The sequence below is a fragment of the Leucopleurus acutus genome (assembly GCF_964270905.1).
Source record: "Leucopleurus acutus genome assembly, chromosome: 3".
Lineage (NCBI taxonomy): Eukaryota > Metazoa > Chordata > Mammalia > Artiodactyla > Delphinidae > Leucopleurus > Leucopleurus acutus.
In genome coordinates this window covers 49,432,140-49,451,267 of record NC_139145.1, presented here as the reverse complement: position 1 = coordinate 49,451,267, position 19,128 = coordinate 49,432,140, and the positions used below count along the sequence as shown (strand labels likewise).

The window sequence follows — 19,128 nt, the reverse complement described above, 5'->3', positions numbered from 1 at the left end:
TTAGTCATCAATTTTATACACATCAGTGTATACATATCAATCCCAATCACCCAATTTATCACACCACCATCCCCCCCACCCCTGCGGCTTTCCCCCTTGGTGTCCATACGTTTGTTCTCTACATCTGTGTCTCAACTTCCGCCCTGCAAACCAGTTCATCTGTACCATTTTTCTAGGTTCCACATACATGCGTTAATATATGACATGTGTTTTTCTCTTTCTGACATACTTCACTCTGTATGACAGTCTCTAGATCCATCCACGTCTCCACAAACGACCCAATTTCCTTCCTTTTTGTGGCTGAGTAATATTCCACTGTATATATGTACCACAACTTCTTTATCCATTCTCCTGTTGATGGGCATCTAGGTTGCTTCCATGACCTGGCTATTATAAATAGTGCTGCAATGAACATTGGGCTGCATGTGTCTTTTTGAATTATGGTTTTCTCTGGGTATATGCCCGGTAGTGGGATTGCTGGATCATACAGTAATTCTATTTTTAGGTTTTTAAGGAACTTCCTTACTGTTCTCCATAGTGGCTGTATCAATTTACATTCCCACCAACAGTGCAAGAGGGTTCCCCTTTCTCCACAGCCTCTCCAGCATTTGTTGTTTGTAGATTTTCTGATGATGCCCATTCTAACTGGTGTGAGGTGATACCTCATTGTAGCTTTGATGTGCATTTCTCTAATGATTAATGATGTTGACCAGCTTTTCATGTGCCTCTTGGCCATCTGTATGTCTTCTTTGGAGAAATGTCTATTTAGGTCTTCTGCCCATTTTTGGATTTCTCTATTTACTTTTAATCTATAGGTGGCTTTATATTTAAAGTGGGCTTTTCCTTTCTTTTTTTTTTTTTTAATAAATTTATTTATTTATTTTTGGCTACCTTGGGTATTTGTTGCTGCACGCAGGCTTTTCTCTAGTTGTGGCAAGTGGGCTTCTCATTGTGGTGGTTTCTCTTGTGGCAGAGCACGGGCCCTAGGCCTGCGGGCTTCAGTAGTTGTGGCCTGTGGGCTCTAGAGCGCAGGCTCAATAGTTGTGGCGCACGGGCTTAGGTGCTCCGCGGCATGTGGGATATTCCCGGACCAGGGCTCGAACCCGTGTCCCCTGCACTAGCAGGCGGATTCTCAACCACTGTGCCACCAGGGAAGCCCCTTCCTTTCTAAAAAGGTTTTTCAATATAGAAATTTTTTAACATATGCAAAAATACAGAGTAGTATTATAAATCTCTTGGTACCAGCCACCCAACTTCAACAATTAGCAACGTGTTAGCAACAATGGCCAATCTTGTTTCACTTAGACTCTTACCCACTCCCTATGCCTGACTATTTTGCAACAAATATCGGACATCATGTCATTTCATCCTTAAACATTTTGGTATGCAGCTCTAAAAGATAAAGATACTTTAAAAAAATAACAATACCATTATTATCCCTAAAAAAATGAATAATTCTTTTAATAGCATTAAAAAATCCAGTCAGTATTTAAATTTCCCCAAAGGTTTCACACATTTTTCTTTCCTCCCTCGCTCCTCCCCTGGTCCCTTTCTTTCTATCTTTCTATGCTGTGTTTGAATCAGGAATTAAAGTCTATACACTGCGTTTGGTTGATAGGCCTCTTCTAATCTAATGCTGTGTTATCTGATAACAGGAGCTACGAGTCACATGTGATTATTTAAATGAATTTCATCTTAGAAAGATTCAGGCCCTCAGCTGCACTACCATATTTCAAGTTCTCAGTAGCCACAGGTGACTAGTGGCTAACATGCTGGACTATGCAGATAAAGAACATTTCCATCACCACAGAAAAGTTCTGTTGGATCGTACTGATCGCAAAGGTTTCCTTTCCATTTTTTTTCCATACTTTGTTTTCTTTTACAATGTTTCTTTTATTTATTGAAGAAACCCTGCTGTTAGTTTCATAGATTCCCAGAGGCTTTTGCTGATTTTTCTTCTTTCTTGCTTTCTTTTAAATTGATTTTTTTTATTAGTCCTTTTGTTCCCCTCTCTACTGGCCTAAAAGCTTTATATTCTTTCACTATTCTTTTAGGGATTAGCAGTATGAACTTAACCTTCAAATACCCCAGCTTCCACATCTGTAACAAGGGTAACAACAGTACCTACCTCACTGAGTTAGGGGGATTAAGTTTATCTTGAAAGTTTTAAAATAGTGCCTGGACACTGGAACGTTATCTACAAGCATTTTCTACATTTACTACATTCCAGAGGTTTTGATACTGACCATGCCAATCGTGTTTATTTTTGCTTTTCTCTTACACAAATGACAACTCTACAGAAAGGAATACTTACTCGGCAGCGCAGGGACCGTTTGATCAGAAGATGCTTGTGACGAGGATAGAGCTGTGAAGCACAGATTGGCTGGAAGTCAGGCTGTAAGAGGCGCTGCTGAAGGGTGGTCACTAGCATGAAAGGCAGAAACCAAGCTTGGTGTACAGTGACTTGCTCAAAATCAGATGTATATGAGATAATTACACAAAATAACACTGCCTTTGTGAACAGTGCTCTTCAAAAAACTACAATATAGAAATTTGACAGATGTTTTAAAGTTCTTCAAATGATTACATCTATCTTATTTTCTACATGACTCATTTTAGTACTAACAACTATGCTATTAAAAATCTCAAATCAAAAAAAATAAACCTCAAATCACAAGGCATATAAGTAACAAAAACAGAATTAGATGTAAAATAGAAACAAAGCAGAATCATGTATAAAATTACCCTCTGTTAAATTTACTGGTCTTGTATAATAGTCTTCAGGTAGAGGTTCCACTTCATCTACAGCCTGAGCTGGCTCAACCTTTATCTCTTTCTGGTCCTCTCCTTCTTTAAGGCTAAAAGATAAAAGCCATCATTTCTCAAGGGTCCACCTGAATATCTTCAAAGTCCATGATATCAATAATTGAAGTATTCCTCTACTGTAGAATATTCTTTCTGTTTAGGGTTTTCCTAAGTATGAGTATCTTCTTCCCCATTGGCAACTGTTATTAACTTTAAAACCACATTCCTTCAATGTTCATTTTGATATCAGCTTTTTCCCTCAAAGCCATTTAACGTCCAAACTTACGAAAGTCCAGCAAGGGTACTGATGGTTGTACCAGCTCGTGGTCGCTGAAGCCTGGTTCCAAGACCATATTTGTCCTAAACAGAGTTCAGAAATTCCTATTAGAAATTCTACTTTTAAATATCTTGTGTATCAAAATAAAGAATTGGGGAGGGACAGCATGAGAAGCTCAGGGAAATAAGCCAAAAAAAAAAGCTAATTTTAAAGTTTCTTTTAAAGAGAGTAATTGTAGCCCCACATCATCTTACTCTTAAAATAATAACAAAAGCACCAAACATGGAGATTGAAACTACATTAATGCAGTGAAAATGAGCAAAATGTGATAATCTAAGAATATCTAAGCTATGGCTTAGGCCAGAACTCTGTGGAGTATCTAAGACACACGATGAACGTCTTCTTGGAACACCACTGATCATCTGCTAACTTCTTCAGGGTTAGCAAGAATCATAAAAGAGAACTTACCACTACATGAATAGTATGTTGCTGTAGGCCCCAAAATAGCAGCAGGTTGCAACAGAGACAAAAAAATGCAGCATAAGACAGAAGCAAACTCATACAGCAGGCAGGTTATATGGGAAAGTTGGCAGAATAACACATTTAATTCAAATTCCTCTCCTAAATACACTAGTGCATATGCTGATTATACCACTGAATTGTTCAAAAAATTCACCGAGACTTCATAAAAGTCTCTGGCAAATATGGATGCTTTGCAAGTTTTAATGTTTTATTAAATTCTAAACTAGATATTTTTATATGAACCTTACCAATTCTTAGGGTTTTAATGCCTTAACTAATTCTCATGCAGAGGTAGTACAAGAAGTTAATTAACCTTTACAGGTCTCATTCCCTTTAGTGTAAAATGGGGATATACCACCTACTACACAGGATTGTTGTGAGGATTAAACAAAATAATATGTATAAAGTGCTTAGCACAGAGCTTGACACATCATTGCTATTCAATAAACATTATTTATTAAATGCCAACCTGCTTGGCTCCAAGCAAACACACAGAAAATAAACTGTTCTGTGAGAGCAAATAAAACTCGGGGGACAATAGCAAAAGCTCCAAATCCTAATTTCTTGCTTCTAATTGGTAGTTTACAAATGAGTAGAGAATGACTTTTGTAAATAATTCCTATCAAAAATTACACCTGCATACATCACTACTTATTTAACCACAAAAAGTGCTCTATGTAAAAGTCAGGGTTTTTTATACTGGAGAAATATTGGAAGGGGCCAAAAAATTATGGTAACTAAAGCTGGGAAACCACTACTACCAGGATGCTAAAGGTGGGTGGGCTACATAGGTAATATGGATAAAACCTACCACTCGCCCATATTCTCCTGTCTTTCTGTAATATCCAAAAGCTGTAAATGTGGGTGCCTACAAAACTAAACAGTAGCCGCTTTAGGAATAATCAGAAGAGAAAGGGGTGTGATGGAGAAAGAAACACAAAGGTACTTAAAACTCAAAGAACTCAAACAGAACTAATGATATGGCAAAAGCATAACCGCTGGACTTAGACACCTATCAGCTGAGGAACCTTCTTCTGCTAGCCATCGTTCAGGAATCTAGGGACAATGGCCACTTTCTGAAATGTTCCCTGTTCTTATGCCACACCGGTCTCGATCCATGAATTGCAAACTCCTTTTTGTACCAATTTCTCACCGAAAAAGCCAAAGGCATATAGTTTCTACGCCGTGCTAGTTTCTTGCGATCTCGCTCAACCTTCTCCTTCTGAGCAAGCTGCTGGTAATATTCAATCAGTTTGTTCATCTGTAAGAAATCAAAGACTCAGTATTCGTTTCACGAAAAAGCTAACAAGAAACTTACAAAATTAATCAACTCCACTGACTAGACATATAATGAATAGACAAGACAAATAATTATTAAGGTGGGCAAGTTTGCCCTCTTCTTCAAAGAGAATTTGTTTTCATTACATGATCTATTTTCAGAATTGAAATGGAACCTTCAAGTTCAACAACAGGAAGAAATGAGCAATGAAAAGGCTTGAAAATTTCATGTTCTCTTTTCACTGCTCTTTAACTTCATTGCTTACTTCCCCTCACAACTGCTCCTATTTTCTCTGCATGACCAGAGGACCGCCTATTTCCAAGGATGTGACATTTCATACTTTATTTTCTCCCACTCTCCATCACGTATTTTCATTTAAAAATATATTTTAATCATAAAAGCAATATATAACTGTGAAAAGTTCAAACAATATAGAAACATAAAGAATAAAAAGTGAAACTTCTCTTTTATCTCTCACGCCCAAGTCCACCCTTCCCCTCCCCACAGGTATCCATCATTAGAGTTTAGATATCTTTCTTCCACACTTACAGACACGGGTATGATATTATATCCTGCATACATTAAAAAATGCATGTATAGACATATCGCTTTTATATGTGTAAAATAAATACAGCTCTTTTTATTTTTCATATAAGGGGAAAAAACTTACTATTTTAAAACTTTTTCACTGTAAGTGCCATGAACTTTCCATTCAGTACAAATATATTTTTACCTCATTCTTTTTAAAGGCTGCATCTTATTAAACAGTACAAATGTCCTAAAGGTATTTAACCATTTGCTCTGAGAGCACTTAAATGGTCTCCTGGTACCCACTCTTGTCCTCTCAATTCAGCAGTAATTATTTTTTAGAAACACTAACCTGATTCTGTCAGCTCTTTTGCTTTAAAGGCTTCTCAGACTCCTTAACTTGGTCCACATGGTTCTGCACAGTCTGACCCCAAATCCTTTTCTCCATTCACCTACTGCTATGCTCTACTCTGGCACACTTGCCTCTTGTCTATAACTTGCTTTGCTCCTTCCACTTACAAGCTCTCTGCCTATGCTGTTCCTCCGCCCTGAATTCTTTTCCCTTCTCTGCCTGTCATCCTCAGATCCTAGCGCAATCCTCAGATGTGGATCTACCTAATTGAAATTCCCCCTAAAAATGCCCACATGCACAATTTCTCCTCCTTCATATTACTTTGAGTTTTTCCTTTATCTGGGGATTATTTAATTGATTTTTGTTTTCCCGTTAGACTTAAGCTCTTTGAGGGTAAGGACCATGTATTCCTATTGTTTAGCACAACCCCTGACACACAGTATGCAGCACACGCTTGGTAAGTGTTTGATAAATGAATATACATATTTTTGTGCATAAGTGCAAGTATTTCTGTAGGTCAGAGTCCAGGAAGTAGATACTGCTGAGAGACCAATAAATCTGTACTAATTTACACTAACAACAGTATATGTGAAAAGGTCAAATTCCATACACTCCCATCCAAGATATTTTCAGTATTTCTAATTTTTGCTGATGTCATAAGTGAATAATTATAAATTATTATTTAATTTGCAGTCTGTACAACTTCATTTCGATAGCATTTTATCATCTTTCTAATATTCTACTTCCAGGGGCAACAAAATCAGTTCTAATGTATACTGCAGAGATCAATTCACTGTGAACTATTAAAGGATGTCTAAATCATGATTCTATAAGCAACCACTACTGAGTCCAAGGGCTTCTTCCAAATTAGCAGTGTTTCCAAGAGTTAAAATGTTTATATGTGGATGAGATTTCTGAGACCAAATGGATCCTTAACACAGTTGGTGCGTACGTGGAAAACAGAAACGTATCATTTCCCTTTTCCAATTCACAACCTGAGTACATAACTAAAACTACACCTAGGTTTCTCTATTAACTTAAGTCAGACTGGAAAAAACTGCCACTGTGATTTAATGTCTTACAGTGAGAAGCACTTTCTAAGTGTAAAAAACACCAAAATACACATCATGGATTTATAAGCATATGCCATATACACTGATAAAATGGTCTTTTTCTTCATCTTTTCTCATTTCATCCTCTCTCTGATGACCCTTTACTTACCCGTTGCGTGTGAGGATTTTCAGGTTCCTGCCAACCACCACTAGCTGCAAAATAAAGGAATATTAAACAAGACTTATGTAATTGGATAATTTTATTTCCACAAAAACAGGTCATCTGCAGGCCACAAAATAAAGCTTGAAGACATAAAATCACACAATTTCCAAGAAAGAGTCCTAGAAATTATACAGACTGAAGGGCTCAGAATGAAAATTTTTCTTTAAATATAATGATGGTGATAATAATAACCACCACCAGGACCACAACTACAACTAACACATGTGTAACTTCTGTGCCAGGTATTTGAAATGTATCACACTTCATTTTATTCTCATAATAACCCTCTGAGGATTTCCCTGGTGGCTCAGTGCTTAAGAATCCACCTGCCAATGCAAGGGACACGGGTTCAAGCCCTGATCCGGGAAGATCCCACATGCCGCGGAGCAACTAAGCCCATGTGCCACAACTACTGAGCCTGTGCTCGAGAGCCCGCAAGCCACAACTACTGAGCCTGCGTGCTGCAACTACTGAAGCCACGTGCCTAGAGCCCGTGCTCCGCAACAAGAGAAGCCACCGCAATGAGAAGCCGGCACACCGCAACGAAGAGTAGCCCCTGCTTGCCGCCGCGACTACAGAAAGCCCCGTGCACACAGCAACAAAGACCCAACGCAGCCAAAAATAAATAAATAAATTCATTAAAAAAAAAATAACCCTCTGTGGTAGGGACTCTCATTATTAGTCTTATTTTACAAATGAGGAAATTGAGGCTCAGAGAATTAAATAACTTGCCCAAAGTCATAGAGACAGTAAGCGGTAAAGCCAGGATTCAAACTCAGGCAGTCTGACTCCAGAGAACTTGCCCGTATCTGCAACACTGGGCAATTTCTGTGTTCTACGACCTCAGTTTAGAGAAGAGTTTCTTACATAAGAGACAAAAGCACAAATCATAAGGGAAAAGATTATTCCAGAAAGCTGAAAGTAAAACCATAATGAATACTTCAACAAATGGTGCGGTAACAATTTACAAAAAATTAGCCTTGACCCTTACCTCACAACATTTACAAAATTTACCCTGAAATGGTAATAAACTTATGTGTAAGAGCTGAAACTATAATATTTCTAGAAGAAAACAGAAGTGAAAATCTTAGCGACCTTGGGTTAGGCTAAAGTTTCTTTACTAGAACACAAAAGGCACAACTATAAAATAAAAAATTGATAAACTGAACCTCATCAAAATTAGAAACCTGTAGGGCTTCCGTGGTGGCACAGTAGTTAAGAATCCACCTGCCAATACAGGGGACATGGGTTTGAGCCCTGGTCTGGGAAGATCCCACACGCTAAGGATCAACTAAGCCCATGCGCCACAACTACTGAGCCTGCGCTCTAGAGCCCATGAGCCACAACTACTGAGCCCACACGCCTAGAGTCCGTGCTCTGCAATGAGAAGCCACCACAATGAGAAGAAGCCCATGCACCACAACGAAGAGTAGCCCCCGCTCACCGCAGCTCGCCCAAGTGCAGCAACAAAGACCCAATGCAGCCAAAAATAAAATAAAAATAACAATAAATTAGAAACGTGTTCTTCAAAAGACACAGTTGAGGGCTTCCCTGGTGGCGCAGTGGTTGAGAGTCCACCTGCCGATGCAGGGAACACGGGTTCGTGCCCTGGTCCGGGAAGATCCCACATGCCGTGGAGCAGCTGGGCCCGTGAGCCATGGCCGCTGAGCCTGCGCGTCCGGAGCCTGTGCTCCGCAACGGGAGAGGCCACAACAGTGAGAGGCCCGCGTACCGCAAAACAAACAAACAAAAAAGACATAGTTGAGAAAATAAAAAGGCAAGCCGCAGACTGGGAGAAAATATTTGCAAAATATATGTTCAACAAAGGACCTGTATCTACAATACAGAACTCTCACAACTCAATAAAAAGATTAAAACTCAGTTTAAAAATAGGCAAAGAGGGCTTCCCTCATGGCGCAGTGGTTGAGAGTCCGCCTGCCGATGCAGGGGACACGGGTTCGTGCCCCGGTCCGGAAAGATTCCACATGCCGCGGAGCGGCTGGGCCCGTGAGCCATGGCCGCTGAGCCTGCACGTCCGGAGCCTGTGCTCCGCGACGGGAGAGGCCACAACAGTGAGAGGCCCAAGTACCGCAAAAAAAAAAAAAAAAGGCAAAGATTTGTACAAACACTTCACCAAAGAAAATACATAGATGGCAAACAAGCACATTAAGGAAATGCAAATTAAAACCACAATGAGGTATCACTACCCACTCACTAGAATGGCCAAGATGAAAAAAGAAAAACAATACTAATAGTTGATGAGGAACTGGAACTCTCCTACACTGCTGGTGAGGACCCAAAATAGTACAGCCACTGTGGAAAATAGTTTGGCAGTTTTCAGTCAAGGAAAACATACACTTAACCCTATGACTCAGCAATTCCATTCCTAGGTATATACTCAAGAAAAACGAAAATACACTAAGATTTCTAGGCAAATGTTCATAGCCAGTTTTATTCACATGAGCCCTAAACTGCAAAAAATTCAATGTCCATTAACTGGAGAATGAATAAACAAATTATGGTATATCCATACAATAGAAGACAACTCAAAAATAAAGAGCAAAAACACGAACGAACCTCATAAGCATTATGCTAAGTGAAAGAAGACAGACACAACAGACTAAACTACTCCAATTATATAAACTTCTAAAAGAGGCACAATTACAGTGAAAGAAAGAAATCAGTGGTAGTCAGGGGCCAGGAGGTGGGGGGGAAGGAAGTGACTACAAAGGGGCATGAGACAACTTTTTGGGGTAACGGAAATGTTCTATGATTGTGGAGGTGGCTACATGGCTATACACATTTGTCAAAAATCAAAGCATTTTACACTTAAAATTGGTGAGCTTCATATATGTAAATTATATCTCAATAAAGCTAACCAAAAAAAGGGGGGGGGGAACTGTAACGAGATACCATTTCACAACCTTCAGTTTGGAAAAACTTGAAAGAAGTCCAACAATGCTAAGAGCTGCCGGAGATCTGGAGCAATGGGTAGTCTACTCATATATTATTAGTGGGAGCAAAAATTGGTAAACCATTTTGGAGAGCTAAACATGTACACATCTTAAAACCAACAATTTTACTTTGTTATATAGAGAAACCCTTGCTCTTGTGACAGGAAACACACACAAGAATGTTTCTAACAGCACTGTTGTCAGAACCAAAAAATTGAAAACAACCTAAATGTGAAGAAGAGATCTGTGGTAAGTCATGCATGAATCACCCACCATCACAACTACATACCACAGACAAACCTGATAGAGATAAATTGTAGCAGGATGCACAAAGCATGGTTCTATTTGTTTCAAGTTGAGAAGCATTCTTTGCTAGTGGCTACATACATACATGAAGACGTGCAAAAGCATACATGGTTTTTTTCAGATGACAATCTGAATCAGGACTGTGATGACTATCTCTGTCTAGAAGGCAGAAGAAGGCAGATGCAGTGGGGGGAAGGCTGTACAATGGGCTTACACTGTTTGAGTTATGTTTAATTTCTTAAGCTGGGTGATAAGTTCATAAAAGTGTATTATTTGTATAATTAAAAATAACTTTTTTTCCAAATAAAAAGGACTCCTATTGAAGGTGACACTATAGCCCCTTGCAAGAAAAGGCAGCGATAATATCCTTAAGTACAGTATTTATATTTTAAAAGTTGCCTTAAGGCAATTACGAAAAATAATTATGTGAAAGAAATGTTTTAGTAATATTTTAGAAAATCTGAATGTTTTACCTAATTGCATTTTTAGAACTGGTGATTTATTCTAAATGTAAATTTGAGAGACATTAAAAAGTTTCTGCACATTACTGACACAATGGCTTACTTACAAATAAACAAACAGTTCTAACTAAAGTGGTTTCAGGGCTTCTCAGACACCAGTGACATCATGGAAGAAATGAAATTACCTGTACTCCTTAAGAACTCCTAGTATTCAATTATCACTGTCAAGATACCCTAGAGGAGCTAGATTTCTAGAAACAAGCACAGTCTTTAAATTCTGAAAAATAAATTCTCCAATTCTAATAGCTTACAGTCCAGAAAGTATTAAAAAAGCACTTACAGAGTAACAAACTGAGAAATCTATCTGGATTTCTAGGCTTCCTTTCTTTAACTTGATAAAAAGAAACAAATACAAACATGGAAAAAATACACTTTAACTCACTGAACTAAGTGCCACTTTGAGGTTGTTTTTTACATGTAACATAAATTCATAAACAAATTCAAACAATTTACTTGCTACACTGACATTAAAACACACACACAAATATTTACTGACAATCTAAGAAGATGCTACAGAAACTTTCCAATATAAATCACAGTTCAGGAAATGCCTACCCACCAATGAGCATTTTTAAGGGACTTGTTTAGTTAGCTTTTTGTTTTTGAAGAGTATTTTATCAACATAATGTATGACGTTAGAAAAACAACCAAGAGCTCAAGCATTCTAAACCAAAGGGTGAACTCAAGAGAACCAAGGATTAAGTTTTAAGACTAGAGTTGAATCTAAAGGAACTTCACCCATATTTACTTCCAAGCTATGTAAGAATCTGTAGAAAACTTTTAGCTGAAGCCCATCTTCATTTTAGTTACGTCAAATAACATAATGAGTTTTTAGTTGGCTTCCTCATGTAAATAGTAAGTTGAGTTTTTTTTTTTTTTTGCGGTACACGGGCCTCTCACTGTTGTGGCCTCTCCCGTTGCGGAGCACAAGCTCCGAACGTGCAGGCTCAACGGCCATGGCTCACGGGCCCAGCCGCTCTGAGGCTCGTGGGTTCTTCCCAGACCGGGGCACGAACCCATGTCCCGTGCATCAGCAGGTGGACTCTCAACCACTGCGCCACCAGGGAAGCCCCAGTAAGTTGATATTTTTAATGGAAATGTAAAAATGGGAATTTTTAACAAATCTAAAAAGTTTTCACAAAATTAAACAAACAAAATTTCAGAAAGAAAAAAGACAATGGGGAGTTAGCAGTGCTGCTGTTTATATAAAAAATAAACAGCAACTCAAGATTTTGAACTGATTATAATAAAGAGTGTTTCTACTCTCTGATATTAACCATGGAGTACAGGATACAAAAAAAAAAGGAAGTTTCCTAATGAAGGTAAATGCAACCTCTGCTTTGAAATGCTCAAATGATGGAAAGGTAATTTAATACCTTAGGTTTTCTTTAGGTCCAAACATACATAACTTTCCTGTTTCACTTATGATACATATAGATGTATCTTTGAGCATGTGTTTGAATGCTCCAGGATAGATACTTGGACATGTAATTTCTAGGTAAAAGAATAAAAGCAATTTGAAATTTTAATAAATGTTGTCAAACTGCTCTCTAAAATGGCAGCAGACAAAAGAACTATTTTCCCATATTCTTGTCATACTACCAGATTTTTAAAATTTTGCCAAATCAATGGACGAAGTTTTAATTTGCATTTTCATGATTACTAGCAAAACTGAACTTATCTTTTTGCATATTTATTGACTTAAAAAAATCACCTCACCAAGTTGTGTGCAAGAAAAAAAATCCAATGATTTGTGCACACTTTGGTTATGGACCATCTTTACTTCCATTTCTGAGAGCTGCAGTTCATATCCTCTGACAATTTCTTTCTTTCTATTGGGTAGCTTTCTGATTTCTAAGGGTTCCTTATTTTTGGTTATTTATCTTTACTGTTATATATGATCCAAGCTTTGTGACTTTTATCTTTTAGGTTTGTTCATGGTATGTTCCACCATCAGGAGCATTTATTTTTTATGAAGAACATTAATCTTTTGATTCTAAAAAAGTATCAGATTTATAAATGCTATTTTACCAACTTTAAGAAAATGAAATAGTTTACCAAGTCTCAGATGAAACATCACGGTCCATGTGAGAATGTGGGAACATAGAAGATTTAATGACAAAATACTCTGAATTTATCGCCTAGCTCCCAACAGGTAACAGAAATAATGATTTGTGTGCAATTACAGCACTGCCGATTTCACAAAATCTCATGTTGAAGTCCGCCTCACTCACCCACAGATTTGTCTGCCATGCCCACATCTCTAGATGTCCAGCGACAAAATCCACAGGCCAGGTAATAGGCTTTCTTCACCGTGGTCTTGGCTGGGTCATCTGGAAGCTGTGTGGAAATGCTTGTTGCCCGAGTGGAGAGGGTGTGCATACAGCCGGGACAGTCAAAGCAGTTGGCGCATCTAGGACACAACAAACAATCATTGATTCATTCAACAAATATATACCGAGCACCTACTATGTGCCAGACATTGTTCTACATGTTAGGAATTCAAGAGAGAACTATAAGGGAAGCGTGGCTCTCAAGCAAAAAGAAATTAAAAAGTACTCTGAAGAGGCTCCTACAAACTTCATTTTAAAATTTCAGAAGTATTACAATAATTATTTTTAAAAATGCAATCATCATCAAAGTTCCTGAAGAGTTACAGCATGACCCAATCCTACTCCAGAGAGGGAATCATGGTTAATAGTCTAGAGTTAACTTTTAGACTCTTTTACAGACCACAAAGATTTCTGTGGGACAGAGAAATGTTACAGCTTATGACTTTAGAGAGAACAGACCAATTGCACAATGGAAAACTGAGAGGCAACAATACAATAAGCTGTGAAACTGGGTTTGGAAAGTAACTGCTTGTTTGCTGTGCCAGAGAGCTGAAACAGATACCAAACAATGTTACCAAGATGAAATGTTTCAGAAGGGGCATTTTCAGGGTTTTCTGCTCTCTTTAGGCATTACTCTTCCTAGTGAAACACTCAACATTCCCCTACAGTCTCCCCCATGCCTTGTTATTCTTAACTTTCCCACCATCTGAAATTATCAAGATTTCACCTCCAGTCCTGGACTTGTTCTGACGTTCCATTCTATAGCTCCAGTTTTCTGTGATATTTTGCTACTAGGTAATATCCTCAGATAAGGATAATAATACTACCCACCTCATAGGGATATTCTGAGGATTCAATGACAAAATTTAATGTATGGAAAGCATACAAAACTGGTTTATAAGGAGCTATTTCTCCGGGACAGGAAAGACAAAACAGTGGTTCATATCCATGGAGGTACAGAGGTGTGACTGGTTACAAAGGACTTCCACACCATGCTAAAAACCAAAATGGCACCAGTAGCAGTGAGTACCAGATCTTGGTTTTTAATACCAGATCTTGGTTTTTAATACCAATCTTGGTTTTTAATACTACCCAGATCTTGGTTTGCAATACCAATCTTGAATAAAAGGTACCAGGGCTCCTTGGAGAAATGGCTAATTCTAGGACTGGAGCAGAAAATATAGAGGATGAGCCTGGAGTAAGTAAGAAAGTTCTTAAACAACTGAATAACACTGCCCTCCTCCTCACTGCCATATAATGACGGGGGTATGCCAAAGGGAGAAGGAAGTCTATTAAAAGAGGTCCCAATGGCCAAAGCCGGAACAATCTGAATTAAAAAAAAAAAAAAAAAAGTAGTACTGGATTATAACCTAAAGTATAAAATAAATATTCACAAGCCCATACTGCTTGAAGTAAATGACTAAATAAATAAAAAGGGGAGAAGAGAAAAATCTTCCATACAGAAGAATTCCAAGTAATACATGGAGATAGCCTTCATGGAAGGGGATCATAACTCCCCACTATTTAAGTGTGGGCTGTAATAGTGCATTTCTTTCCAGAGAGTACAATATGGAAAAGGAGAAGAAAACAAAAAGAGTAACTTTACATCAGAGAAACCTGACAAACACTAGCTCAAGCCAGGTAATCAAAGTTAACATCAATAGTGATGTCATGTTGGTGGTATATACCTTTGATATGATGTGATGAGAGATGCACTTTACCTGTGTGGTTCTCCTCCCCACAACACATTCCCCCAGCTGATGAGAAAAACATAAGACAACTTCCAATTGAGGGACATTCTATAAAATATCTTACCAGTACTCCTCAAAACTAAGGAAAGTCTAAGAAAATATCACAACAAGAGGAGCCTAAAGAGACATGACTATTAAATATAATGTGGGTATCCTGAATAGGATCCTAGAACAGAAAAAGGAGATTAGGGGAAAATTGAGGAAATCTAAATAAAACATAGAGTTCATTTAATAATAATGTTACCAATAATGTTCATTAGTTGAGACAAATATACCATACTAACATACGACATTTATAATAAGGGAGACTGGGTAAGGAGTAAACAGAATTTTCTGTATCATCTTCACAGTAATTCTTAAGTCTAAAACTGTTCTAAAATACAATTTATTTTTTTAAAATGAAAGTTTCACCTTTGGCATAAGTGATGTTAAAAAAAGAAAAACAGCTTGTTAAAAATGAGAGTTAGTTCCATGTGCTTTTTTACCAGCTATTAAAGAAATAGCTGGGGAAAATAGAAAAAATTGATCCCAGTCTTACCTATTCTTTTTTAGTTTGGCTTCAGCCGATGGCATATTTTCTAAACAACTGGGACAATAATGGGAGTCCACCTAGAAAGAAACGAGAAATCAAAAAATCAGAGGAAAAGACATTTAGCTTGGCTTGTATATATGCCTATGCCAATTAGTGAAATTTAAATTACATTATTCTGCAGCAGAGGTGAGAGACCATTGATCTGGCAAAGAACCTGGACTGTTTTCAGCATCGGGTTTATTCTTCAATCACCTGTTGTTTTCTTAACCTCTGGATTTCCTGAAATCCTTCTATTTTTCCTTTCTGATCTTTCCTATTCCCTTTCATCAGGGTTTTATGTATTAGACGTGTTAAAACATGTTTATGTAAAAGATCTCTATGATAATCTAAATAGATTAATAAATAAACCCAATTTATGAGGCTGTGATCAAATATCCTTCTATCTAGTCTAGCTTTGTGTGACTGCAATAACTTGGCCACACAAATTAAGAGTTTAAAAGTTTTCCCATTACTGAGGTATTACATGTTCACTGAAGAAAAGCATACATTAACATTTACAAAGTCAGCTGTAGCCAACCAATTAGATTTTTAAATGGCAAATTAAACTACTAAGTTAACAACATAGTCTTATTGTATTTAATGCAAAAACATAGTACAAAATTAAATTCATTGTATTTTTTAAGGACTAAATATTTTCTTTAATGTAGTAGATCCTATTTGATAATTCTAGAACTCTAGTCACCTGCAGATGGACAGATTCACTTGAACATAAATACTATGACAGAAACTGTTTTCTTTTTTCATCATCTGCTTATAAACAGAACCACCTTTGAAAAGATAAAGTTACTGCTCAAATAAGTCTCCAGGAACACAAAATATAATACTGTTAACTTATATTTGCACTTACTCATCATAAAAGGCAAAATATAATTTATTCCTCCCTGTCCCCTTTCCAAATTATGCTCATCCCTTCATGTGCAGCTCCAATCCCAGGCTTGTCATTTGAAATTTCTGGACTGCTTCAGCCCTCACTAGCATCATCCTTCCCCAAACCCTAATGGCCTCCATTTCACAGGTGCACACCAGTCCGTAAAAGATTCAGTCACAGACTGAATGTCCTAGCTGAAGAGATCCTTACAGATTATGGAGACTCAGCTCCCTAATGATCACCAAATGAGAATCTAATCCAATAAATTCTAGAGGTGGAGCTGGGACAGCATCCTAAAGAGAAAGGACCTGCCAAAGAATAAGCATACAAAGTGCTAATGGAGATGGAGAAAAAAAAATCATGTATATAATACAGCATTGATTTTTCTCTTGTGTTATTTAACTGCTTTCTCTGACTATTCTTAACAGCATGAAAAATATTCCCAATAAAATAATAATTATTCATAATGTGTAAAATGGCTTATCGTATAGGACATATTCTCATATGCATTTTTAACCGGCCAGGGATCCTCACTCAAGTCCTCTGAATCAGGCTGCTTGGTTTCAAATTTTGCTGCCCCCTCCCATCCACAAATTTTTGGCTGTGTGACCCAGCGCAAACATTATGTGCCTCTTTCTTTAACTGTAAAGTGGTTTTTAAAAAAGGGTATCTATTCTAGTTTGTAGGATGATTAAAGATTATGTAAAGCACATGGCATATAGAAAGTACTGAATAAGCATTAACTATGTATTATTACTAATCAGCTTTTCCTTCACGAGACTGCAAGTTACTCAACAGCAAGATTTACGTCTTAACGCGTCTTTTAATCCGCGGAGCCTACTGAATGAACAACATGTTCCAAGTGCTGCAGAAGTTCTGGGGTTTTGTTATTTGGTGATTTTTTTTTCCGCGGGTCTTTTACATTTTGAGCAATCCCACCTCCAACGCCCACTTGCGCCAGTGAAGGTCAGAAATGTACCCTCAGGAGAAGCGCCATGAATATAACACTTTGAGCTTCTTAAACGACAGACCCGATTGTAAGCGCTTTTCACTCAGCTCACCCCATCCCAACCTCGTATCTGCTGCAGGCCTTGGGCTGGGTCAGGAAACATAACAAGGCAGTTGAAAGAGGGCCCAGTTTCTGCCCAAGCAGGGGCAGAACTTCCAGGATGGGAGGGGCTTGGATGAGAATGCCCGCGGACCTCCCCACTCCCTCAATCAATGCTGGAAAGACGATATCTCGCCCCTCAAGTGGCCTGAACTAAGCATCCCCATACCTTTTCTCCCCCTGACCCACCCAATAACCAACACCCACCCCCCGCAGGAGATGGCCAGGGTCCCCAAAGTCAAGTTTGTCCCAGAGGGCGCTCTAGAACAGAAGGGCCGCTCAGCCCCACCCAAGGCCGCTCCTCCTTTCCAAGTGACAAATTACGTACGTATAAGCAAATTAAATCACAGGCAAATCTGAGTGACGGAAGGCAGAGCCAATCAGCATGCTAGGAAAATTACCACCCGCTGGTCGCGCTGACTAGGAGGAACCGCCTCCCCCCTCCCCCAACACACACACTCTTCATGGGACGACTACATTACCTCGTGAGACACACATTCCAGCGACCGCAGCTCGCTACAATAGCGGCAGAAGTAAAGCTGCGAGAGCGGGGCCCGAACCTTCTTTTCTCCCTGGACTACGTAGAGAACCCGCTCCGATTGCAGCAACGACGCCATCTTTAGGGGGAGGAGCCAACGACGCTCTCGTCGCGTCACGTGACTCGAGAGCGAGCGTTTCCCTGGCTTCCCTCCCTACGTCTTTCAACGTAGACTTTGACGTAAGGTTTCCGAGCTAGATAGGCTTTGCGCCGGACGAAAGTCAAAGTGCGCATGCTCTTCTGGGGTTTCAGGTTTTCACCCCGCCTCCACCTTACCTCTCCAGGATGTTTGAGAGCGTTAGCCGTCTGGGCTGAGCTTAGACCATTTTTTGATAAGTACGGAGTTGCAGAACAAATCCATACAGACACAGTGCTCTCCTTTCCTTTGTTTCTAACAGAAAGGAAGGCTGCTCTTCTGTTTTATTTAACACTGCCTCTACCGCCCTCACCTTCCAGACAAACATCCGGAAGTTAGGGAGGATCTCTGAGACAGAGTTTCGTGGGAACTGGAAAACTAAGAGTCCACACCAGCACTTTCTTCTGACAGTCTTGTTACTGACCCATAGGAAACTTTCACGGACGTTATCTCGTTTGAAGTTTCTTAGATTGAGCTCCTCCACGCAGAAGCCGTATCTCATTCATTTTCAGGTTTCGCATATTTAGCGTTAGGACTAAGTTTATACTGTGGGTGTTCAATAAATATTGCTTAGTGAAGGAGTGGAATCAATGAATGAACAATGTTGCTAGGTGTCGTTTGCATTTTTCTAGTGCATAAACTAAAGCTTAGACATGTAAAATAACCACTTAGAGCTGGGCTGGCAGAGACTGGAGCCCATGTTACCTGCCATCAGTTAAGTGCTTTTTCCTTTGTACTAGTGTTGTATTATTACCTCTCTGATATTAGAGTTGGTGATTGAGAAGAAATAGAACTGAATAGTAATATTAGTTGACGTTTATTGAGCATTTACTGAATGCAGAACACTGTGTCAAAACTATACATACATTGTCTCATTTAATTTTCACCAGAACTTCAAAAGGCAGGTACTATCATTATCTCTATTTTACAGTGCAGGAAACTGAGATCGGGGTGCCCTTCTCTTCTCCCAAGAAAGCCTGGCC

General features: G+C 38.7%; 1 protein-coding gene across 1 annotated transcript in view; it reads right to left on the bottom strand.

Moving 5' to 3' along the window:
- DCTN4 (dynactin subunit 4) overlaps positions 1 to 18,088 on the bottom strand; it is a gene marked incomplete at its 5' end in the record, with an annotated part of 32,515 nt that extends 14,427 nt beyond the window's left edge. The window contains 8 exons of the mRNA XM_082836845.1: positions 2,315 to 2,424; positions 2,746 to 2,858; positions 3,092 to 3,165; positions 4,758 to 4,865; positions 6,985 to 7,028; positions 13,054 to 13,232; positions 15,442 to 15,512; positions 17,954 to 18,088. Coding sequence (XP_082692971.1) covers positions 2,315 to 2,424; positions 2,746 to 2,858; positions 3,092 to 3,165; positions 4,758 to 4,865; positions 6,985 to 7,028; positions 13,054 to 13,232; positions 15,442 to 15,512; positions 17,954 to 18,088 — 834 coding nt within the window. The remainder of the gene's footprint in view (positions 1 to 2,314; positions 2,425 to 2,745; positions 2,859 to 3,091; positions 3,166 to 4,757; positions 4,866 to 6,984; positions 7,029 to 13,053; positions 13,233 to 15,441; positions 15,513 to 17,953) is intronic.
- Between the last annotated feature and the right edge of the window lie 1,040 nt (positions 18,089 to 19,128).